The sequence below is a fragment of the Rhincodon typus genome, chromosome 31, assembly GCF_021869965.1.
Source record: "Rhincodon typus isolate 14 chromosome 31, sRhiTyp1.1, whole genome shotgun sequence".
Lineage (NCBI taxonomy): Eukaryota > Metazoa > Chordata > Chondrichthyes > Orectolobiformes > Rhincodontidae > Rhincodon > Rhincodon typus.
Genome location: NC_063362.1, coordinates 32834561 through 32859560, shown reverse-complemented (window position 1 = coordinate 32859560; position 25000 = coordinate 32834561). Strand labels below are relative to the sequence as shown.

The 25000-nt window shown below is 37.6% G+C and overlaps 1 protein-coding gene across 1 annotated transcript in view; it reads left to right on the top strand.

The window, feature by feature from the left end:
* The window catches only part of LOC109918788 (eukaryotic translation initiation factor 4 gamma 3), a 273469-nt gene that overhangs the window by 26171 nt on the left and 222298 nt on the right, over positions 1-25000 (top strand). Inside the window, exons 7-17 of the mRNA XM_048614905.1 lie at positions 5814-5918; positions 6864-7002; positions 7694-7788; positions 11603-11696; positions 12592-12682; positions 15707-15903; positions 17962-18077; positions 19530-19702; positions 20736-20861; positions 21550-21631; positions 21782-21880. Coding sequence (XP_048470862.1) covers positions 5814-5918; positions 6864-7002; positions 7694-7788; positions 11603-11696; positions 12592-12682; positions 15707-15903; positions 17962-18077; positions 19530-19702; positions 20736-20861; positions 21550-21631; positions 21782-21880 — 1317 coding nt within the window. The remainder of the gene's footprint in view (positions 1-5813; positions 5919-6863; positions 7003-7693; positions 7789-11602; positions 11697-12591; positions 12683-15706; positions 15904-17961; positions 18078-19529; positions 19703-20735; positions 20862-21549; positions 21632-21781; positions 21881-25000) is intronic.

Here is a 25000-nt window from a genome sequence, read left to right as displayed (position 1 = left end):
TTGGCAGCTATGAAAGCTGTAGGCTCTGGTTCATAGGCACTTGATATTTTAAAGAAATCAGACGTCAAAATGCCCAGATTCTAACAATTGATGCCAGTGAAGGGAGAATCGAACCAAACAGGCTGTTTTGAAATTGTAATTATAGAGTAATAGATCTTGATAGATATGTTCAGTGTGTTAGAATTGAGTCACCTCGGAATAGAAAATAGCTAAACCAGTGCCATTGTGAAGTGAGCTGTGCAAACTAGCAGTAGCGGAAACTACTAAGCATAAGCTTGGGGGGCATGGTGTGCATGAGACAAGAAAAGGAGGAACGTTGCCTGTATGCACGCACTCATTTTGGCATGTTAAGGAAGAGGCTGGTGTTGGTGGATTCTTAAAGATATGGGAATTATTAGTGGATCAAGATGAATGTTTAACAGAAGTGAGGAAAATTTGTTACTCAAGAGTGGAGCCTGATCTTACATAGGATATAAATACTAGATGGCAGCTGTTACAAACTTGTCAAAATCATACTGGCTTAGGGTTTAACATGCTGTGGAAAACGATTGCCATTTTTCAAAAGTGAGATTTCAATTTCTGATAAGTGTAAAAATCTATGGGCTATTCTAGAGCTAGGCAAAATCTAATTTTAGTCACGCATGGGTGTTATCAAATAAATTAAGGTATTACTGCCTTCATATCAAAAAACCAACACACTGCTTAACCTTGGGTCATTGCAAGGTTTTGAAGTCCTCAATTGTGCAATCTCTGAATGATCTGCAGTAGCTGGGAGGGGCCCTAGAGTCATACAGCATAGAGCCAGGCCCTTTTGGGCCCCGCACGTCTATACTGACAAACAAACAGCAAACTTGACTAATCCATTTCATCCACAACATACAGTGTCCTGGCATTTTAAGTGGTCATCCAGATCCTGCTTAAAAGTCGTAAAAGTACGTGCCTCCACCATCTCCTCAGGCAGCACATTCCGTATTTCTACCAGCCTCTGGATAAAACTTTTTTTTTTCAACTGATCTCTGCTAAACCATTACTCCTCACCTTAAATTTGTGCCCTCTGGTCTTAGAAACATCTGCCATGGTGTAAAGATTCTCATGATCTACCCTGTCTATCCCTTCGTTAATTTTGTATACCTTAATTACATAGCCCCCTCTGCTCCATAGAAAACAAGCCAGTCTATATAGTCTGTCCTCATAACTCCGACTTTTCATCCCTGAAAACGTTCTGGTGAATCTCCTCTGCACTCTGTCCAGTGTACTCGTACCCTTCTTATAAGTGTGGTGACCAGAACTGCACACAGTATTCCATCTGCAGCCTAATCAATATTTTATAAAGTTGTAACAAGACTTCCTTGCTCCTATGTTTTACACCCTGGCTAATGAAAGCAAGCATCCCTTGTGCCTCCTTCACCACCCTGCATACCTGTGCTGTTACATTCATCGCTACTCCCTAGGGCCTACCATTCATTATGTACATCCTTCCCTTTATTAGACCTCTCAAAATGCATCATCTCGCATTGTGGAGATTAAATTCCATTTCCCATTTCTGTATCCAAGTTAAATCAGCTGATCAATGTCAGACTGTAGCCTAAGACCATCCTCCTAACTATCAACACCACCACCAATTTTCATGTCATCTGCAAAGTTATTAATTATACCATCAACTGCACCACCCTCATCAATATATTTTGTCACTTTTGCATAAAAAGCTCAATTAAATTAGTCAGACAGGATCTCTTTCTAACAAATCCACTGCTGTCTTGTATAATATCTGAGCGAGATTATTGAAAGAGGCTAGGATTTTGGATTGTTGCATATCAGTTTGAATACAGGTAGTGTATAAATCTAAAATCTAGTATTATGTAATGTATAAATATTGTCTAGTATTTTGTAGCATGTAAGTCGAGTATTGTACAAACCTCTTGCTGTTAGAAATATATTGATTAGTTTGTTTAGTGTGATTTTACTACATTTCAAGATAGATACAACGTGGCGTGATGTGCCGTTGTTGACTATCAGATCTGTAGTGTGTTACAGGTGAGGAATATTGACCAAGTGTCCTACATCTGATTATAATCTCGGGTAAGTAAATGGGAAATTAGATACTGTTAAAAGGCTGTACAACTCGTGAGTCTAGCGATTGAGGGTATAGCTAGTGGAAACAGTGTTTGAAGAAGCTTTGGGTTTGAATTCAGAAATCATCTAAAAATCGGGAACAAACTGCTTTACAGTGCATATTATTGAACTACACTTGGGCTAAGTGTTGTAAGTACCAGAGAGTACACTGAAAATTATTTGTTTATTCAGCCTACTTGTCTACTGTTGGTGAACATGCATTTAGAATATTGTGTTCCCTGATTGGAGTGCCCTAGTTAAAAACATTTGAGAACTTGAGATATCCAGATTAAGAGCCGTTAATTATAGGAAGACGGTCAAGAAACTGAAGTTTATTAAAAAATAAAAAGATGTGCATTTTTCTAGCCCATTTCTCTTACCCAGAAAACTTAAAATGCTTAATAAAAACCGAAAGAACTGCAGATGCTGTAAATCAGGAACGAAAACAGAAGTTGCTGGAAAAGCTCAGCAGGTCTGGCACCATCTGTGAAGAGAAATCAGAATTAACATTTTGGGTCCGGTTCTGAGGAAGGGCCACTGGATCCAAAACGTTAACTCTGATTTCTCTTCACCGATGCTGCCAGACCTGCTGAGCTTTTCCAGCAACTTCTGTGCTTGTAACTTAAAATGCTTCACACTGATGAACTAATTTTCAAGTTTGCTCGTTGTTGTAAATGTAGGAAGTCTGGTAGCCAACTTGTGCACAGTAGGATGTGAAGTGTATCCATAGTCTGTTTTCAGAATTTGTTGAGGGATAAATATTAACCAGAATATCAGGAAGGAAGCCCCGCTCCAAGTTTTGTTGGAATCTTTTGCATCCAACTGAATGGGCAGGTTGGGTGTCCATTAAGTATCAAATTCAAAAGACTTCATAGAACTCCTACAGTGCGGAAAGTGGCCATTTAGCCCATAAGTCAGCACTGACCCTCCGAACAGCATCCCATCCAGACCCAGCACCCCCACCCTGTAGTTAAAGTCCCTTTATTGGAAGTTCTGAGGAGAGAAAAAACCCTAAACTGTAAGACATAAGTAAAAGTCTTCAGTCTGTGGAAGCTGTTTACATTGACCAGTGACTTTGGGATTCAAGAAAGACATACAGTTCCACGTGCCTGTAAACAAATCATTATCCAAGAATTGCGTGAAGGTTCAGCAACCATAATTCGAAATTGCTCAAGCAAACTAGCCAATTAAACTCTGAATTTTTTTAAAATAACATATCCATTAACTGTCTGTTTGTCTGGGGATTGCAATCAAACAAGATTGGGTTTAAATCATAGATCTTAAATAGATTATCTTGTTTAACTTTACTTTGCTAAAGTTGCAATATTAACAATACATTTATAATTCCTGCTTAAATTATAAACTTGGTGTCTAATATCTTATTCATAAAGCCTGGTTAGGAACAATTAGGCCACTTTGCGGTCCATTGAACATTTGAGTTTCACTAAGTTGCGATATCCAAAGTTAGCAAGTCTGAATTGGTCAGGCTTGCCATCTCTGTCATGACACGGTGTAATTTCTAAATGATAATCTGAAAACGGTGAAGATCCACAGAGTTTGGAGATCTAAGTGCGTAGATAATTTCTCCATCAATTCATGATTTTTAATTATTAAAGACCAATGGCATGCTTGCCTTTCTATCTAGAAGACGAGAGTACAAGGGGTAGATGTCATGCTTCAACTATACAAAGCCCCGTTTAGTGTGCGCCTGGGTTAAGTGCGTTCAGTTCTAGGATATCACATCTTAGGAAGGATACATTGGCCTTGAAAAAAGCATAGCACAGTTCTATCATAATTAAATGTGAACACCTTGTTATATTATAAGGAGAGTCTACATAAACAAAAGTTGCATCCCCTGAAATAAGATTGGTTAAATTAGATTTTTAAAACGTAGTATTATGAATGAATCCTTTTATTAAGTAATTTTCAGTGACTGTTGGATGTGTATCAGTTTCATTGCTAATCTATTGTATGTAATACAAGAATGGACATGGATGGCATGATGAGCCATAAAGGACAGGGTTAGGGGAATACTTTGACCTGGGTCTTGTGGGGTGTTTGTGGTTATGTGGTCGGATTCATTTATTGTGACATTTTGTTACAAAATACAATGAAAAGTGTTGTATAGTGTTGCCACTCTGCCATCTTAAAACACAGAAAAATAAACTAAAACGTAGAATATAAAGGCAGAAGAATAAAGAAATAAAGAAAAAGGGTTCAACTTTTATGGAGGAGTGTAGGCATTGAGTTGAATTTTTTTCAAGCTGGAATGAAATCCACAGCTCTGAGGTGAACTGTGTAAGCAGTCAGTCTTGGCATCCTGTGGCTGCTTCTGCACCTTTTCTGGGTAGAGCTGACCCAATCTTAGCTGTCTTTCCTGAGGCAGACAGGCAACGCTCCTACCTGCCACATGAATGTAGCTCTAGTTTCCAAGTCTTTATAGACTGATTGATTGCAAAATGAGTTGGAGAAATTTGAAAAAGGGGCTGGTGTGAGCCTAGAAAATCAAATATTATGAGATATTGTATGGGTCTGGTTGTGAGAACCTTCATGTCATCTGCAGGATAAAGCTGATCAGAGTGGTGTGTGGTTTTGCTATTATTTTGCTGCTCTGACTGCCATGTTTTACAAGAGGTTCTTCAGCTCTTAACTTCCTTTCAAGTGAATTTGCTGGTGAAAGCCATTTCAGGATATATTAAATCTGGATGGTTAGAGGGAACATTTCATTTATAAGTAAAGGATTTTTCTTGTTCAGGTTGTTGAGATGTACTAATATTTACTCTCCTTGAAATAAGTTGACAACATACTAATTTGTCTTTCTTTCATCTTTTTGTATTCTGAAACTGATGCTGCACTCCAACTTTCCAAGATTGGAGAGGCAATAAGACCATGATGTGTAAATGTGGTTTCTGCTCTTAAAACGGAGTTTTAAAGCTATAGCTTTTGATGTGGTCACAACTAGTCTTCTCTGTTGCCCGGATTGGGCGATATCCTGTTTTACTAAACACAGGAAGGAAATAGCCTTGGGTATTTTAGTAATTGTAACAACTTAAGTCATCAATGCAGAAAGTGATATTTGATATTTTTTAACCTACCATTCTAATAGCTTATGGTAATTTAAGGATGCTATGTCATAGCTAAGAGGGCCATCTAGTGGTTAAAGTAGATGCTTTTAAAAGTGGAAGCGTGCTGTACACTCACTTGCTTTTGTACCCGCAGCCATTGCCTAACTGTAGTTTGAGCAGCTAACTAACTAGATGTGTAGCCTCAAGTTGAAGGGTTTGATACTTCGAAGCCCTGTAAGACATTGTGCAATCATAGCTGGTTCTGCCTGCCTCTGTCTAGGCCCAAAACGTCAGCCTTCCTGCTCCTATGATGCTGCTTGGCCTGCTGTGTTCATCCAGCTCTACACCTTGTTATCTCTGACACGTTGGGGCTTGTTTTGGTTGATTGTAGTTATTTCACTGAATTCTTGAATAAGTTGCCATGGAAAAGAACTCTAGGCATCATGCACTCAAGAATAATTTGATTTCTCTTATAAATTTGTATCCATCTGTCCTATGCATTGCTCTTGATGTCCTCAAATTTTATTTTAATAAATGCAAAGTGTTAATTCAAAACTTTTATATACGTACGAGGAAAAAGTTTCACAAACTCCAATACTAAAATCTGAATTTTAACAGCATGACTGTACTTTACAGCCTCGCATGGACCAGTATTTCAATCAAATGGAAAAGATAGTGAAAGAAAGGAAAACATCATCTAGAATACGTTTTATGCTCCAAGATGTAATAGATGTGAGAATGGTAGGTAGTCCATTTATCTTTTGTCTTTACTGTTTACTTTTGTACAGCTTTGCTATCTTAAGTTTGTCAGACATTTCTAGTTTAAAATGTACCTTCTCATACATTGTATGCATCATTTTCTGATTTGTCTGAAATATAGGTTTGTTTTACTTAATTGTCAGCGCATCAACATTGCTTCAAGACCACATTGTCCATATTTAACATTTCCTACAATGTTACAAGCTTCAGCAAATTGAGGCTTTTCTGACTTCTGCCTCATTGCAGTAGAGCTAGAGCTGCAGGCATTTCTTCCTAAAGAGCAAGTTACTTGCCAAGAGGGAATTCTGTGTGTTTATACAATAAACTTTTAATCCCTCCTTTGTATCCCTCAGCTCAAAAATACCCAGATCAATGCGGAAAGCTCCAAAAGCAGACCTCTGAGCAGTTTGCTATTCTCACTGACTAATTATGAGCGGGTTTTTAAAAAAAGTCTTTTATGACAGGATCTCCTATAGTTATATGTTTGAATTCTAGAAATGCTGTTTTGAAATTCTACTCTGGGAGAGACAATGGATTCTATATGTTAGATTAAAAATTAATTATTTCGTCTTTGTATGCAAATTTGTTTTGTTTTAATCTGAATGTTTGTTTGCCAAGACAAGGATTTGTCAACCATTTAGGATTATTTTATTGGGATTTCTTTCAAACATTGTATTGTTACCTATAAATGGATACCAAGCAATCATGTGTTGGTGACTGATGCTTTATGAATAATAAGGAATACTTAATTCATGATTTTTGTGTTGCAAGTGCATTTGGTGTTTAGTTTTGGATTATTTCAAAATGTAACATTTTGCATGTAATTGAACCTGAAGAAATGCTGTATTGGCATTATGGGAATGTTTAAATATATCCTCAAATAATGTAAGTTCCTGGGTTTCTTAACACAATTGTATTCATCCGCAGAAAAATTGGGTGTCACGTAGGGTTGAACAGGGTCCAAAGACTATTGAACAGATCCATAAAGAAGCACAGATTGAAGAGCAACAGCAACAATTGAAGGTTCACCAACAACTACTATCTAAGCAAGACAAAAGGAGAACAAGTAAGATGTTTCTGGAATTGCCTTATCAGATGCGATCAGTTTTGTATATAAACTTGCAGTGACAATACTAGTTCTGTTGGTGGTAATGAATATGTTGACTCCATCTTTTCATGTCAGGTCTTGGTCTGCTTGAGCAAAATCTATTTACTTGAGTCTTCTACTTCCCTTTAAATGGATTGCTGCCTATTCAGGTGGTAGAAACCAGCCTTAACTGCTTTCTTTTACATGAGATGTGAATGGTTTGTATTGTTGCCTGAAATGATAACTTGTCCTGTTGATTATTCATGATATTTGGAGCTGCATTGAATGCTGGTTTCTTGTGTATGTCCATTTACTAAGTTACGCACCTATGAATTATTCTTTTAAAACCTTGGCTATGTAGTTTGTGAAAAATAGGTGCAGGATTTTGAAACACAGGTCAGAAACTGATGCCTACTGATCAGCTGAGTATTTCTAGCAATTTTTGTTTTAATTTCAGAAAGTAAAATTTCTAATTCACTTCACTTGATTTGTTAAATTTCAAGAACAACTTGCATTTGTCCAGACCACTAGAGGAATGATTCCTGGTACATAGTTCCAAGGGAGTAGTGGTTTCTGGATCCAAGACAAAAATAATTAATTTTATTCACGTGCTGTTATCTAATGACTAGCAGCATTAACAGTATTTTAACAGTAACTGTTCTTCTTGCAGGTAGTGGACGAACCACAGAAGAAGCTTGGAACACTGTTCCAGTGTCTAAGAGCAGCAGGACGATAGACCCCAGCAAGTTCCCAAAAATTACCAAAGTATGAGCATTATTGCAAGTACCTGAAAGCTTTTTTGATGCGGTCATATATAGGCAACCAAGGCTGTTAGGATGATCTAATATACAACGATATGCATTGATACAGGCATTTTTCACTGTTACAATGGCGATCGGAATCTATGGTATACAAATTTAAGGACCGATTGTGTATAATAGTTGAATCTAGGTTATATTATGTGCCTATGCCTTGGTCCGTTTATCTGCCTGCCTGTAGCCATGCTTCACCTGAGGTTTGTAATTTATTGCGTACAAAGCCGTGGAAGATTAAATAGTTTATGTAAGTTATTTGGATGTTGACAGAAGGGGAAAGCTATTAAAGTTTGCTAATGACACTCAGTTTTGGGGACATGAGGAAGATTGTAGAAACTTACAGAGAGATGCTAATATTGCAGATAAGTGTAAAGTACTGTATTATGTATTGTGGTGGGGAGAGTGGAAATTAAATAGAAGCCAAACTGTAAGACTCTTAACAGGATAAAATAATGGTAGCCTGTCAAGGCATGTCAATACATGTATTAAGAGCACAGGGAGAAATGGTTAGAAAAGAGGCAAATAGAATTCTGATTTTCAGATATAGGTGCATTGCCTATAGAAGTTATGAAGTGATGTTTGAATTGTACAAGTCATTAGTTGGACCGGAGTTGAGGCTTTAAATGCCATATTCAAGGATGTGAGGGGGTATGAGAGTATTCCCAAGATTCTATAGAATATTAACAGGAATGAGGGGTTGGAATTACTGAAGAAAATCTAAGTCTCTTTTTGAAATAGGAATGTAATAGAAGGTTTGTAAAATGATGAAGATTTTCAAGAGAATAAACAGTGAACAATTGTTGCCACTTCTCTAATCAAACGCTGGTACACAAACTGAAGGTTATTATTCTAGAAAACAGAGAGGGGATTTTTTCCCCACTCAAAAAGCAGTGAACCTATCATTGAGGGAGTTGGACAAATATTTTGAAAGGAAGCTGATGGAAGGACATGGAGTTGAACACTTGTGATGAAGATTTGTACAAGCATGATAGGCTAAATTTTCCAATGTCGCAAATTCTGCACTTGTAACTGCAGAAGCTTTAGAGTCTATTTTATACTCATTGCTTTTCGTTTTATGAAAACAGTTTAGCCACAAAGTGTGGTTGTATTGACATGTTTATTTGATGCTATGGTTTTGGTTCACAGTGCAGTACACATTTCTGGTGCTGGCACACATTCTTGAATAGATGGTAGCATAGGGACATAGATTGTGTGGGAAAAGTTGAAGGTTGCACTGATTGTGATGTTGTTTATGAGAGTTGGCATTGTCATTTTTGACCTGAATGTTCCAGTAGGTGCCCTACCTAAACCTGGTACAGGTAAACAGGTATCCAGTGCTGATTAATATTTACTCACTAGACAAGTGAAAACACCAGTCAAGGGTTACTCTCATATTGCGATCCCCACCTCTATTTTAGAGAGCTATAAAATTTTGTCCCAGTATTTCTTCTAAATAGACTAATTAGATGACCTGGCGAATTATTTCTCTGATCTAAAGACATGAATGCCAAATTTACTCTGACAATTGGATGGTTAAGATTAAAAGTTTCATATTGTGGTTATTTAATAAATTGGGAAAAGGGAGAGGATGAGACTGAAAGTACATGATGTCATTAGCTGGTTAGTGCCTAGTTAAGTACATCCAAATGAAACAAGACTTTTTCAGGCCAAAGATATATTTTGATTCAAGTCTAACAAGCCAGTCCAATAAAAGCAATTGCGGTCATGGTGATTTAATTTGTGCTTGATGGGGAATCTTTCGAAATTATTCCAACCTGAAATGCCAGTGCTGGAAAATGGACATTTTTGCTACCACTATCGATATTCAGCATCACTTTATTAAGCCTGGTCAAAGTTAAATGTTAACTTAATTAAATGTTAAATCGCCAACTATGTGCCCCAATCCAATCTGTCTTTGGCTCAAAATCATGAAACTCCTTCCCTAATATTGCCTTGGCTTTATTTACACTGTATGGACTGCAGCAGTTCAAATAGTGCCTGACCACCTCCATCCGAGTACAATTAGAGATGGGCAATAAATGCTGACATTAGTAGCAACACCCATATACCACAATAAGATAAATCCTCACACATTGTGCTCTTACAACATCAGAGTTGTTCCCCATGCAAGCCAGTCACAACAACGCTTAGTAAGATGACAATCATCCTTTTGAAATCATGGTATTGCAATTTCTTAACTAATTTCAGGCTATTCAGTTTGCAGATAATGGGTAAACATAATTGTGTTCCATTAGTGTAAATTAGATTCAATCCAGAATTGGAAAAGAGTGCAAAATACTACTAGAATAGTAATAGTTGTAAGATAAGTGTTTTTTTTATTTTAAATAGCATAAGGAACAGCAAATAGATTGAAATGCTATAAAGGTCACCAAGCCTTGCATCTGTTGCTCTGGTGATTTATCTTCCTTTGTGTAACATTTTTGTTGCCTTCATCAGCTGAGGAACCATCATATCACAATGCATTTAGCCATCTCTTTCCTGTATAAACCTAACAGTTATTTCCTTTCCAACCCAGATATTCATCAATCAAGCCTCCATTGTTTCAAACGTGTTATTAGTGAGCTTGTTCTATAGTTTTGAGTTCTAAATCACTAAATTAAAGGTGTTTCCTTTCCATACAGTTTCATTCTTAGTTACTATATGGTCTTTAAATATAATTGCCAATTAATGTGCAGCAATTTTGTACGAAGCATAAAATGAATTTTTGAAACATAATTTATGCTTGATAACATATTGCAATAATTTATTATCAATTCTGCTCGTCTGCACCTAAATCTCTTCACATGTATGTCAGGTAATTACCATTCTGTAGTTTATGCAAGTTGATTTTACACTTTTCAATACTTTCGTATTGATCAAAGCAATTAGTAGATGTCTCAGGTTTCAGAGAGAACCAAGTCCTTATACATCACCACAATCTTCTTAAAATCCAAAAAGCTGTACTTGCTAATAATTATTAAAATGCTGTCTAAGTTGTAATTATTAATAAATGTGAATTAAAACATTAAGTCCATGTTCACTACAAGACTGTTCCTCTTAAAAGGCCTAATTAGCTGCTGTTCCTTTTATGGGATCTGTCAATTAATGGATGGTTTCTGTTAAGGGATGTGCTAATTATTGCGGGGTTCCTGTTGTGAATTTTGAATTAATGATACCATAACAGCACCGATAGAATGATTTTTTTTGTCCCCTTTTCTTTCTATTCTCTTGGAAATGTTGGCACACACAAGAGTGTAGTTCCAAGGATGTCAGGGGTCCAAGGGAGTGTCGGTAAGCCAAACCCCAATTTGCCCATATGTGTACTTTTCAGTAGGGAGCAGGAGCAGAGCTTGAGTCTTTCCTTTTACATGCTGGGGAATAATAGCAGTTCTGCTGCTATCCCAGCTGGTAAATAACTTGGCACTAAAATGGTGTGTGGTCATTCTTGGTCAAATGATTTAGCACTGCCCCAAGTCAGTTTACAAAGCAGTCAGACAGCAGGCTTTTCCTTGTTAGGCGAAGCCCTCTGAACACCGTATTTCTACGTAAGTAGTAGAATCATACCTTCTGTGAACTTGAAGTGTGATAGTGCAAACTGATTCTGTTGAAGTGATTGTCAGAACATAGGTTTTAAAAGTTGTTTCTTGTAAATATGCAGGGAAAAGAGGAGTGTGAGAAACTTGCAAGTGTTTTGTCCTGTTCGGTATTGTCATCAACAGGTTCTCAGGATTTTGAAAGTTTTCTTGCTTTATTTTGTCCCTTAGCCTGCCACTGATGATAAAATTCAGTTGGGACCAGGATGTCGATTAGGTAGCTGGGGTAAGGGCAGCAGTGGAGGAGTGAAAACTAATGAAACTGGTAAGTGAGATGGTGCTTGTTACTCTATCGTTGTGATGGTTTTACACATTATTTGTAAACCTTGTCTTTGAAAACTCAGGTTATACTTTTTACAACATACGTCCCTGGTCCCATAATCCATTTTATTAGCTAATTGGAAAATGTTTTGAAACCGGATCTTTGAAACTCTGGAAAAGCAAATTAGAGAAAAATTCTATTTAGATGACTATTTTTGTGATTTTCAGAGTAGTAGTTTAGAGACAAAGCCACCTTTTTAAAATATATATATTCTCCTGTTTCAAATGCACTTCTTGATCATGTTGGCCTGAATAAATCTGCACAAATGATGAAAATTGATTTTTTTTTTTAACTCCGTCTGTATTCATACATCTCTTGTTGCTGTTCCCCATTTAACATTTTACCCTCCAAAGGAATTATTAACCTCACTTCTATCAAAATGAACAACCTTTCACTTAATAATGAATTTTACTTGCCATTTATTCAATCTCCCTACCAGCTACTTTTTCATGTTTTGGTGCAGTCAGTTCCTCTAAGCTGACTTCAGGTGTTGATAATGTAATTTAAACCAGTACTTCAGTGACATATTGAAGGGGTGCTGCAAGGTTAGAGGAGCTTTTTTTTCCTGATTAAACGTTGAGTGGCATCCACCCAATCTATAGAAGATCCAAAGGTCAATTTAAAGATAAACTTGACATTTTCTAAGTATCCTGAACAGTACTTCTCCCCTCAACCAATCCTATCTTGTTTGATATTTTGGATTTTTGACGTTCGTATCGGCTACTGTGTTTGCTTACATGATTTGATGCACTTGGGACATCCTGACAGTGCAGTGAGTCGATTTTTGACACCCATCATTTTAAGCCTAGATAGCAAAAACCTGTTTGTTATATTTCAGAATCGTCACGAACTACAAGTTTGAATAGATTCTCTGTACTACAGCAGTCTGCCCCTCCTTCTGATTCAGATGCACGCAGGACCCTACCTAGGTGAGTGCTGTCTGTTGAAGGTAGTGAAGGAAATCTTAGATTTTTTTTGGAACTCTATTAGAAACAGTACAGTGGGGCAGCATTGTTGCTCACTTAATCTTTAGGGTTATTTTTATTCTAGTTCTGATTTATTTTATTCTTCAGCTGATGCTGGTAGGCACATATTAAACTGGCTTTATGTTAAAATCCAAGCTACAGGAGAAAAAGAAAATTAAAAATGCTAGAACCAGTTCGCAGGTTAGGCTCACCAACTCAGCAAGGCTCCTCAACAGCATTTTCCAGACCTGTAATCTCTGCCACCTAGAAGGACAATGACAGCAGATACATGGAAACACCACCACCTACAAGTTCCTCTCCAAGTCACACACAAATCTGACTGAGATGATGTAACTGTTCCTTCTGTGTTGCTGGGTCAAAACCCTGGAATTCCCTTCCTGTCTGACAGCACTGTGGGATTTCCTACACTGCATAGACTATAATGCTTCAAGAAGGAGGCTCAACACCCCTTCCTCAAGGGCAATTATGGATAGGTAATAAATGCTGGCCTTGCCAATGAAGTCCATATCACGTGAAAGAATGAACAACGAGCAAGGTGTTTGATGCTGACCAAAGGTCATCCACCTGAAATATTAACTGTACCTTTTTTTTCCCACCCTTGCTGCCTGGCCTGAGTGTTTCTAGCATTATCTGCTTTTCCAATATCTGCAGTAGTTTGCTTGACAGGACAACAATGCCAAGCTGGCTACTTTAGATAACACTCCCATGTTTGTTTCCTTGCCTTCATGTCCACATAGGCCCATTTGAAGCCAATGAAAGATCTTTTCAGCCTAGGGCCGCACTATTCTGAAAAAATCTGATCTTGGATACTAAACAGATCCAGGCTGATTATTAAGGGTTGTTATAGCACAATGGTAGTGTCTGGGTCTGGAGGTGCAGTTCAAGTCCCATTGCTGCGGAAGTGTGTTATAACATCTCTTAACAGATTAACAACATACCTACAAGACCTGTTCAGCCCCTTCGTTTTCTGATTGCGCTTCTAATCAGATAACCAAAGAGCTGAGTTTCAAGAAAGATAACTTTGTATTGTTGAGGTGCAATTTCAGGGAGTTTTGGCAACCAGGAAATTGCCACTGTGCCAGTTTTGTGGGGTAATTTTGTTCTTATTGGGTATAATAATATAATTATAGACTGGACCAATCAAGTTGGTAAAAGGTGGTCTATAAGATGAGTTTGTTGAATGCTTTTGTAACAACTGCATGGAGCAATATATTTTTGGAGTCAACACAGGATAAAAATATTTTAGATCTAGTATTAGGTACTGAGGCATCAGTAATTAGTAATCTTTTTTTCAACTGGGAAATGGTGATTGTCATACAAGTGAATTCCATGTTAAGTTTGAAATTCATATATTTGAGCCCCCAACAAAAATCTTCAAACCAATTTCATTGGGAAGAGAGGAGAGCTGGATAAGGTTGATTGGGTTTTGGGGTCTCAACCTGCTAAGTTCAAATTTAATTTTTATGGACTGAAGAACAAGTATTTCTTCCTATGTACTTTCTTAGCTTCCCCAGGCATGCCCAAGGCACAAAGACTTTTTTCTCCACCGGAAGCTTGCTTCACTAGTACAGGACTTTGGTCAGACCACACCTAGAATACTGCGTGCAGTTTTGGTCTCCAAATATACAGAAAGATATACTTGCTTTGGAGGCTGTTAATTCTTGGGTTCAGAGAGTAGTCCTCTGCTGAGAGGCTGAGTAAATCGGAAATTATATATATTCTGTTGAATTAATAAGAATGAGAAGTGATCGCCTTTGAATGTACAGTATTTTAAAGGGAAGTTACAGGATTGACTTTGAGGTTGATTCCTCTGGGGAATCTAGAATATGAGTGCAAGGTCTCGGGATAACGGACCAATCACTTAGGACTGTGATAAGGAGAAATTTCTTCTCTCAAAGGGTTGTGAATTTATGGAACTATGTAACTCAGACAGTTATGAATGTTCCATCATCGAATCTATTCAAGGCTAAGAGAGACAAAGTTTTGGTGTTTCATGGAGTCCAGGAATTTGGGAAGCAGGCAGGAAAATAGAGTTGAAACTGATTTATCATATTGAATGGAGGAGTAGGCATGGCAAGCCTTATGGTCTGCTCTTCCTATTTCTTACGATCTTTTATAAAATTACGTTCTTGGGAAGTTGTCCTAATCATTACGACCTGGATTTAAACTTGGATACTAGAGATGAAGATGAAATTCCATCGCCTAATTCCCATCTTTAATTGTGGAAGTGGATGGGGTCTTCTTTCTACATATGAAATTAAGTATAAGTATATTGATTTGAATAAAGCTACATCTCCTTCTCTAATATCACTTACTTGAGAAAGTATATATATGGTTGCTGACTTAAATTCAGACATGGAATTGTGGGGAAAACAGGCTCAAGTCTTAGAAGTGCCAACACATTGGAAAGATAGAGATGTATTGATCAATTTCAGGATATCATTTAATTCTGGAATTTCCTCCTTACCAAAGTGATAAGAAATGAAAAATTGCTTCAAAATAACCTTAATGTCTGTATCTCAAAATTAATCAGCAACTTTTCAATTCCAACAGCATTTATGAAACAAGCTTCATTTAAATCTACAATTACCAAATAATGTTGAAGTCGGCATCAGCCATTTGATTGAACCCCGTGATCAGTAGCCATTCCTGAACATATGTTGAGAATATGTATTCTGAAGAAGCATTATATTAGACTCAGACATTACACTCTTTCTTTTTCATGATGCCCTCACAGCTGCTGAGTTTTTTCAGCATTTTCTGTTTCTTTTAATATGGGAGAACAATCATTTTGCAAAGCATTACTCCGTCAATAAAACCACATAGTTCACCTTTGCAGTTTATGAATACATATTACTTTATACTGTTGTATTTCCTTGCTGTGTTGTTATTTGAGATTAGATAAATTGTAATTTTACAATACAACAGTTGTGATCTTTTTCCTTTCCTCTCTTGCTATCCAAATAGTCGAAGCAGCACTGGAAGGGAGAAGAGCGATAAACCAACTCGGCCAGCTATCACACATGTGAGCAGTAACAAGGAGCTGCTTGATGATAGAACACGAGAAGAAGAGAGGAGAGAAGTCCTTGAAAGTGTACAGCACACCACAGGTACCTCGGAGGAGAAGAGTTTTGAGGGAGACAAGAACCGGACTAAAGAAAATGGTAATTTGAAATTTCTGTATCTTGTAGTGCACATGATGCTCAGATCGTAATCAACATGAAACTAGGTTTTGAATCAAGAATGACTGTTGGATCTTATTATTAACATTCATTAGGAAATCAGTGATGTTATTAAAACTTGAAGCTGCAACCTCTGCACTTAATTTTTGTGAAATCTCACATCCAGACCTACAATGCTAATTACAATACTACTCTCAAGGGCAAGCACAAAGCATTCATCATATTTGGCCATGGTGATGAGAAAAAATATTGTTGAATTGCCTCAAATAATATACATCATGCCAGGACGCCTCTCAAAGTATTACTTGGTGTTTACTTTGTGCCCCTCCCCAAATGTTCACGTTCCTTGCAATCATAGAGAACATCCACGTTGTGGTTTTTTTATTACCACTACTCACTTCCTGACCGAAGCATTGAGAATAATGAAATAAACGATTACAGAGACATTTAGGAACTCTTTCAGCAATTATCCTAGAATTTATATTTGTTTTAAAAACAGCTGATTTGATCTGTGTTTGATGAGAATCAGTTTATTGGTGGGCAATGAATTAATAAGAAAAAATAATGTTAACACAGCCTTCCTCAGAAATTGCTCATGTGCCAGTTTGTGTTTGTTGGTAGCCGCCTGGGTTTGCAGCCTAGATTCCATACTGCTCCAGATTTGGCTGAGTTCTGTCCGATCTTCTCACTTCTAAACCTCTTCTCCTAGTGTTAGTTGTTTACAGAAGTTTTAATGCTGCACCGCATCTACTTAGCAATTCACCTTCCCATCCTCTGATCCGTGTGTGCGTGTAGCCTTACTCCATTTCAGACTTGCAATTTATTTCATTTGCATGATACACAGGGTTTCTGCAACCTGCTGCTGGTTCCATGGCAACAATGACAAGAAAACAATCTGCTGTGGGATAAAACTATATATCCACTTTCCCACCTCCAATGGGTTTCAGTTTCCAGCTTTTGCATGTTGCAGGAGTTCCCAAACGATCCCTCTGCCATGTTGGATATGATAAATCATGGCTGCCAGCTTACCACCTGCATTAGACTTCAGAAAATTTGAGCAAAAGAGCTGAAGTCAGAGAAACACAGAGAGTGAGAGGCATGTATAAGAGAGCGGATATTGGAGGTAAAAGACAATGGAATCAAGAGCATGAGAAGAGAAGTGCATAAACGGGCAACTACGAGGTTGCATACAGAGACACATAATGTCAAAGAAGAATGTACATTTTTGTCTTGTACAAACTCATCTGGAAATAAACTGGCCTTTTATTTAAAAGACCACCGCAGTGTCTCAGTTGTTAGAGGTCATGTCACTGAGAGTTGTGGATTATATAGTCCCAAATCAATTTTGTGGTAATTTAGTTAATCGTGAATAAGTTGACAGTAGGTTGGTAAAATTTGGCTGTGTGCCTGAGAGCAAGGGACAGAAAAATCATTCAAAGATCCTTCACACTATTGAGTGATGCCTTGCTAGGAGTCTGTTGGGTGTTTGTCAAATGAAGACCAGTTTGGATTTGGCTGTGACCAATCGTTGCCATGAAAATAACATAGCTACAGTCGTTGAAATAGTAGAGGATTTATTCATCAACCTTCAATTCCAAAATAAGTGTAGACATCAGTAATATTTATGGTTGCACAATAAAATCTTCCTTAAGAGCCAATAGGGGATTCTGATGTTTGGCAAGGGATGTCTGATAAAGTTTTTAAGTGCATATTGGAGAAAATGGCTGTTGTGATGCCAACAGTAAGTGGATTAATTGGTCTGATGACATTGCTGTGATAAGCTGCGTGACATTGTTGTGATTAGCTGTTGTTGTTATGATCCGCCACCTGGGTAAGAATTTGCAGAAATAATCCCTTGCCCATAGTATTCAAAAAGTAAAATGTAAGAATTGAAATATGTGGCTATAACTTGAATTTACAGCAACTAATTTTGCTTTCCATGCATGTGATGAAGCATATCAATGATTAATTAGCTTTTGACAGTATGTATAGGACCAGAACACCATAGGAGACTTTCTGAAATTTATTCTTTTTTTGCAGCAAAACCTGAAGTATTTCCTGCTGATGCTTCATCCAGAGCTGATCTATCTGAAGAGGAGATGGAGAAGAAATCAAAATCCATTATTGATGAGTTTTTGCACATTAATGATTATAAGGTGAGTATTTGCAGGATTTCAGTCTCTATGGTTTACAATCAATTATCAAATGTAAGAATTTTACAACGTTACTCACTAACGTTGTTCCATAATTTCTGAATTGAATTGTTTTTCTACATTTGAAGGTTAGCTCTGGAGATGTCAGGTTTTCTTTATTTTGGAGAATTGGAATCTGAATGTGAAATGTTGTCAGACAGCTCTTTGTCTTTTGTTCACCACACTATCAGTAATGGGATAACGGATTGGTGTTCTTTTCTCATGGAAAAGAAGGGAAGCTGACAGATGTCTAATCATGATCTTTAAAATTATGAAAGGTTTTGATTGAGTAGACACGGGAGTGTTTCTACTTGTCATTGTAAGATAGTCGCAAAGAAATCATATAGAAAAATAATGAAGGATCAGTTTTACCCACATAATGGGGCAAATGTGGAATTCGCTACTTCAGGAAATAGCTTCGATGAATGCTTTAGAATCATTTAAGGTAAAGTTAAATAGTATACAGGAGGGGAGAATAGAGGATTATAAAAAAGGTCAGTTTAATGCATTATTTCCTCTTCGACCAGGCAAGACACAGGTTCCTTTGTTGGAACACTTATTCATGTATGCATGGAAGGTGTACACTTCAAGAAAACAGCGTACAGCTCAGATCTTTATGACAAGAGCAAAGGTTTTACACCATTTTTCCAGATAGCAAGCTTCTAATCGAATCTTCCCACAGATAATTTCCAATCAAAAGGTTGCACTTTTACTCACCCTTATCTGTACCAATTTGTTTAAATAGTTAACATTGCAAGTTAGTACACGATTGTTGTCTGATCATATTTAACTAATATTTGAATATATTATCCAATCATATTACATGTATGCACCTTCCCCCCCCACGCCCCAATGCAGTATGTGCTTCTGATCACAGAAAAACCTGAACTGCTCAGTTACCCCATTTAGCTGTGCTGATAGTTAAACAAGGAAGGGTCAAGTAGAGCAGAAACAGTGGAACAGACTGATTCCAATCCAGTTTCTTGTCTTCCATGCCCTAAAATACCTATACATCGTTCAGCAGTTTAGCAAATTGATTTGGCTATTTAAAGCCAAATTCCTCTGCACTCCCAACCTGGTCTAGTTTCATGATAAATTTAACTTCATTTTTTAATGGCCACTACCCTTAAAGCTATGTTGAAGCAGGAAACCAGAAAGAGAGAAGAGGAAGAAAAGAAACTTATAGAGAAAACATAATCTAAATTAGCAAGACAAGTAAACATCAAAGGTGGGGAACTGATTGAGTTCACGACTTGAAAGTTGTCCTTTCCAAATCCATTTCTACCAGACATGATCTAATTTTTGTTCAAAAACATCTATCTTTTTTCTAAGGAAAATGTTAGCAATTGGTACAACAGAGACAAGTGTGAAAATAATTCAGAAATAATGTTTAATTTGGTTGTTTTCCATTTTCAGGAAGCAGTCCAGTGCGTAGATGAATTGAATTCACTGAATCTGCTCCATGTCTTTGTGAGAGTTGGTGTGGAGTCAACATTGGAGAGGAGTCAGATAACAAGAGAACACATGGGGCAGCTTTTCTATCAGTTGATACACTCGGAAAAGCTACCCAGGGATGAATTTTTCAAAGGGTGTGTGATACTTGAAGAAAATGAATGTGCAATGAGTCCTTATATTTTAATGTTGCGACATACGGGACTTCAGAAAGGGAGTGGAATCTTATGATTCTGTACAAAAATAATAATATTGTCACATTTGTTAAATGCACATCAACACACTACACCTGCAATGTTTTGTAAAAATAACCAGTTATTCTGACATGGGGAATGCTTAGACCTCAAGGGAACTCCACAGTTAGTGGCCCTGATATTTTATGTTCACATGAAAAACCACTTCACACATTTCATTACTATTTACCTGAGTTGCTTGCAGCAACCAAGTACTGAGCAAAGTTTTGTAATCACAGGATCAGGAATTTAACTGGATATTAAGCTCTTCCTTGCAGTTGGATGTTAACTAAGGATGAGCAAAGATTGCAATTTAACAAATGAAGAATTTAATTGTCTCTCTCGTCACTCCTTCCTACTTGTATATTATGCAATTTACATACTACTATTCTGCTTTGTATCACCACAGTATTTTGTAAATTCTTGAATTAATTTTTGGGATCTAAATTTAATCAACAATGCTGTGTGGTTGAATTAATTCCATTCAAATTTAAGTGTGATTTTCGATTAGGACTCCAAACCTCAAATGGACATCAGGGTTGTGGCTGAAAACCAGTGCTTCAAGTGCAGTGTACTTCATGTAAACCAAGGACCAAATATGTGCATTGATCTGTAATAACCCAAAATGGCAAATGCAGAGCTGCATCTAACTGAGTATTTGTTACACATGCTGGGTGAGCTGCTCATTCACGTAATTACCTGACTGTGAGGATTGGGCTGTTGTTTTGGAGGGGAGCTTGGGAGCTGCAAGAGGATCAGAAAGAAGTCTGTCATGTTTCAAGTGTCACACTGTTTTGATTTCTTTACTGTCAATGTATTAGAGTGGCGGACTGTATATTCTACAGTTATGGGGCTTTTCTTACAAATAAATGGGTGCTTTTATTCTATCATTATCTGAAATATTGTGACTAACAGTAATTATTCTGTTTCTTCTCAGGTTTTTAGAACTCTTGGAATTGGCAGAGGATATGGCCATTGATATACCACATATATGGCTGTACCTGGGTGAACTTGTGACCCCCATGTTACAAGAAGGAGGAATCTCTATGAGAGAATTATTTACGTAAGAAGCCTTAAGGAAATCTAGTAGTCCACTGCTCAGATAATGCAATTTGTTAGAGTAGTTATTTGTAGATGTTAAAGATGGTTAATGTCTGATCTTGATTGGCATGTTTCTGCCATTTCATTTTTGACAGCTAAGAGTTTTATTCTAGATCTTTTTTAGCAAATGGTCATGTTTTTGTTCAGGTCTTCAAAATTTATGTCAACAACAAGGACTTGAACAAAAACTAAGTATTTCACAATAATATCATTAAATCTGAATTGTCTCTCTTTTGTATTATCTGTGCCTTTCAAAGTTTTTTATTGAAGATGTCAACCTTTTTCTATTTTTTGATGTTTATTTGAAGATCTGTACTCAGATATGTCTGAATTGTACAAAATTGCTGTGTCTGGTGTATCCCTCGATGTTCAATACAATGCAGCCAACAGTACCGTTAGAAGATTCTTGCAGCTTTTACTCAAATTACTTCAAAATGATTTGAAGAACAGCACCGATATCAAACAAAAACATCTATATAAGTTGCTTTATACTCTAACTATCACATGAAAACTAACTGCATTATGGCAACAACCATGCCCATCTAGTTACTTCTGAATGAAGATTGATGCAATTCCTTGGTTCTATTGTTTTCAGAACCAGGACGAATTTTTCAAGATAGTGAACAATATTCTTTTTCATTCTATTACAGAGAACTTAGTAAACCTTTACTTCCTGTGGAGAGAGCAGGGGTTCTGCTTGCAGAAATTTTGCACCTTCTATGCAAACAAATGGTGAGTAGAAAAACATTTCATAGATTTTGTTTGTTCACAAACTGGTGACAGACATTGCAAACAAAGGAACTTCACAGTCCTTTTGTTCCCCTAAATTAACATTTTTTTCCAGCAAAATCTGGTGAATATTTGCATTTTATTTTTCAACAGAGCCATAAGAAAGTCGGGGCCTTATGGAAAGAGGCTGGCTTAAATTGGAAGGATTTCCTAACTGATGGGCAGGATGTCCAGCAATTCATTAGGGATAAGGTGAGTCTTTCTTTGATATTGAGGCCCAACTTGTTTAGTATTGTTTTGAACTAATCTAGTCTTAATGCAGCCAATTGTCTTAATTGCTGCCATTTTCCTGCCTGTCTTTCCAGCACCTACCATGCGATAGTCAGGAAGCTCACTTTAACATGAGTTAATCTTTGGAAATATCTTGTATTGAAAGTGAGGTGCAGTACACACGAGCACTTTTGAAATCTTTAAAACCTCACAATGAATGAATATCACAACTTAAAAGTCTACTCAACGTTTATTTGCATCAGAGGTTCAACACTGCTGTCTGTCAGGATCTTTTACAAGTTCTGTTTTGATCAACAACGTTAAGTGATGGAAGGAGATAAAGTTCACAAAATTGTAGGGATATGAAAATGTTCATGTGCAACACAAATGACACTTTAAGTTAACTCACTAAATTAACCAAGTGAAGAAGATCGGACAAGTTTTATAGGTGATGTGGAGGTGCCAGTGTTGGACTGGGGTGGACAAAGTCAGAAATCACATGACACCCAGTTATAGTCCTACAGTTTATTTGAAATCACAACCTTTAGGAGCAGTGCAAAAGCTTGTGATTTCAAATAAACCTGTAGGACTATAAACTGCTGTCGTGTGACTTCAAAATAGACATTTACCGCTCAGGAGGAAACCAATCGGTCCGTCCTGTCTGGGCCTATCAACAAAGATATGACTTCACTAATCCCATTTTCCTGCTCTTGGGTCTTAGCTCTGGAGGCTTCAGCAACGCAAGTGAATATCTAAGTACTGCTTAAATGTTACGCGAGTTTCTGACTCAACTATGCTTTTCAGCAGTGAAAACATTTCTCTTCGACTGCCCTCTTCCCCTCAATGTCTTACCTTGAATCTGTGCTCCTGGTTATTGATCCCTTTGCTAATGGAATATATGTCTTTTTATCCACCCCATCCGTGCCCACTTGATACATGTCTATTAGGTGCCCTGCTCCAAAGAAAACAACCTTAGTCTATTCAATTTTTGGATAGCGTAGCTCAGACCTTCCAGCCCAGTCAGTCTCCTGGTAAATCTCTGTATCTGTATCCTCTGTAGTGCAGTCACATCCTTGCTTTAATGTAGTGACCAGAATTGCATGCAGTACTCCAGTTGTGGCTAATGGAAATTTATACTGTTCTAGTATTACTTCATTGGTCTTGTATTCAATGCCTCTGCTAATAAAGGCAAGTGTCCTGAATGTTGCCTTTACCATCGTACCTGCCCTGTTACCTTCAAGGCTATCTGTGGATATGCACACCGAGGTCTCCCTGATCTTCAGAGCTTTCAAGTGTCAGGTTAACCCCACTTGTCATCTATCTCTAATGAGAGAGCAGCCCTATCATCTGGTAAGATTGTGGCGACTTTACCTTTCACTGGGAAAGATACAAGAAATCTCCCCAAATTAGGGATTCAAGTAGCTAGGTAGCATGAGCATTTGAAGGATATTAACGCTCATACGAAGATTATACGAGAGAAATTTAGATAAATATGAGGTGCTGCAGTTTGGAAAGGCAAATCAGGGCAGGACTTACACACTTAATGGTAAAGTTCTGGGGAGTGTTGCTGAACAAAGAGACCTTGGAATGCAGGTTCATAGTTCCATGAAAGTGAAGTGACAGGTAGTTAGGATAGTGAAGAAGGCATTTGGTATGCTTGTCTTTATTGGTCAGTGCATTGAATATAGGAGTGATAGGTCCTCTTGCGGCTGTACAGGGCATTGGTTAGGCCACTATTGGAATACTGCATGCAGTTCTTGTTTCCCTGCTATAGGAAGGATGTTGTGAAACTTGAAAGGTTCAGAAAAGATTTACAAGGATGTTGCCAAGGTTGGAGGGTTTGAGTTGTAGGGCGAGGCTGAATAGACTTGGGCTGTTTTCCCTGGAGCGTCAGAGGCTGAGAGGTGACCTTTATAGAGATTTATAAAATCATGACAGGCATGGATAGGGTGAATAGGCAGGATCTTTTCCTTAGGATGGGGGGAGTCCAAAACTAGAGGGCATAGGTTTAAGGTGAGAGGGAAAAGATTTAAAAGGGCAACTTTTTCAGGTAGAGGGCCAGAGGAAGTAGTGGAGGCTGGTACAATTACAACATTTAAAAGGCATCTGGATGAGTATATGAATGGGAAGAGTTTAAAGGGATACGGGTGAAATGCTGGTAAATGGAACTAGGTTTAAAAACAGAACTTGTTGGAAAAGGTCAGCAGGTCTGGCAGCATCTGTGAAGAGAAAATCAGAGTTAACGTTTCAGATCCGGTGACCCTTCCAGATATCTGATCGGCATGGACAAGTTGGACCAAAGGGTCTGTTTCTATGCTGTGCATCTCTATAACTTTAAATTAATCAGGCTCACAGATGATACTTCCTCAAGACCTGGTAGTCAGTTGGTTGACAGCCTTCACTATTGCGATAGATGTAGAGATCAGCACACATTTGAATAATAATGATCAGTATGGATTTGCAAATTGGTAACCATTTTTGACAAACTTGTTGGATTTTTTTTTTGAAGATGTTACTCAGAAATTGATAAATGAGAGCTGATAGATGTAGTGTAAATGGATTTTCAAAAGGTTATGATAACATTTCTCACAGCCGTCTGGCTAGAAAAATTCAAGCACATGGATAAGAGACAATGTAATGGCATGGATCAAAGTTTGCCAACACACAGAAAACAGAGTGGATCATTCTCACATTGGCAAGCTGTGACTGGTGGGGTACCACAAGGACCAGTACCTGAACCCCAACTGTTCACAATATATATCAATGATTTGCAGTTGGGGACCAAATGTAAAAATATCTTAATATTTGCATATAATAAAATGCTAAATAGGAATTTGCTTTGAGGATGATGTAAGAACATGGTAGATGGAAAATAAAGTGCTTAAATCTAAGGTTATCCACTTCGGTAGGAGGAGCAGATGTGCAGAGTATTTCTTAAATGGAAGAAGGTTAGAAAATGCATTTGTGTAAAGGAACCTAGGTATCTCTTTTGATAAGTCACTGAAGTTTAACATGCAGATGCAGCAAGCTATTAGGAAGGCTAATGGAATGTTAACCTTTTATTTGCAAGAGGATTTGAATACAGGAATAGCGAAATCTTGC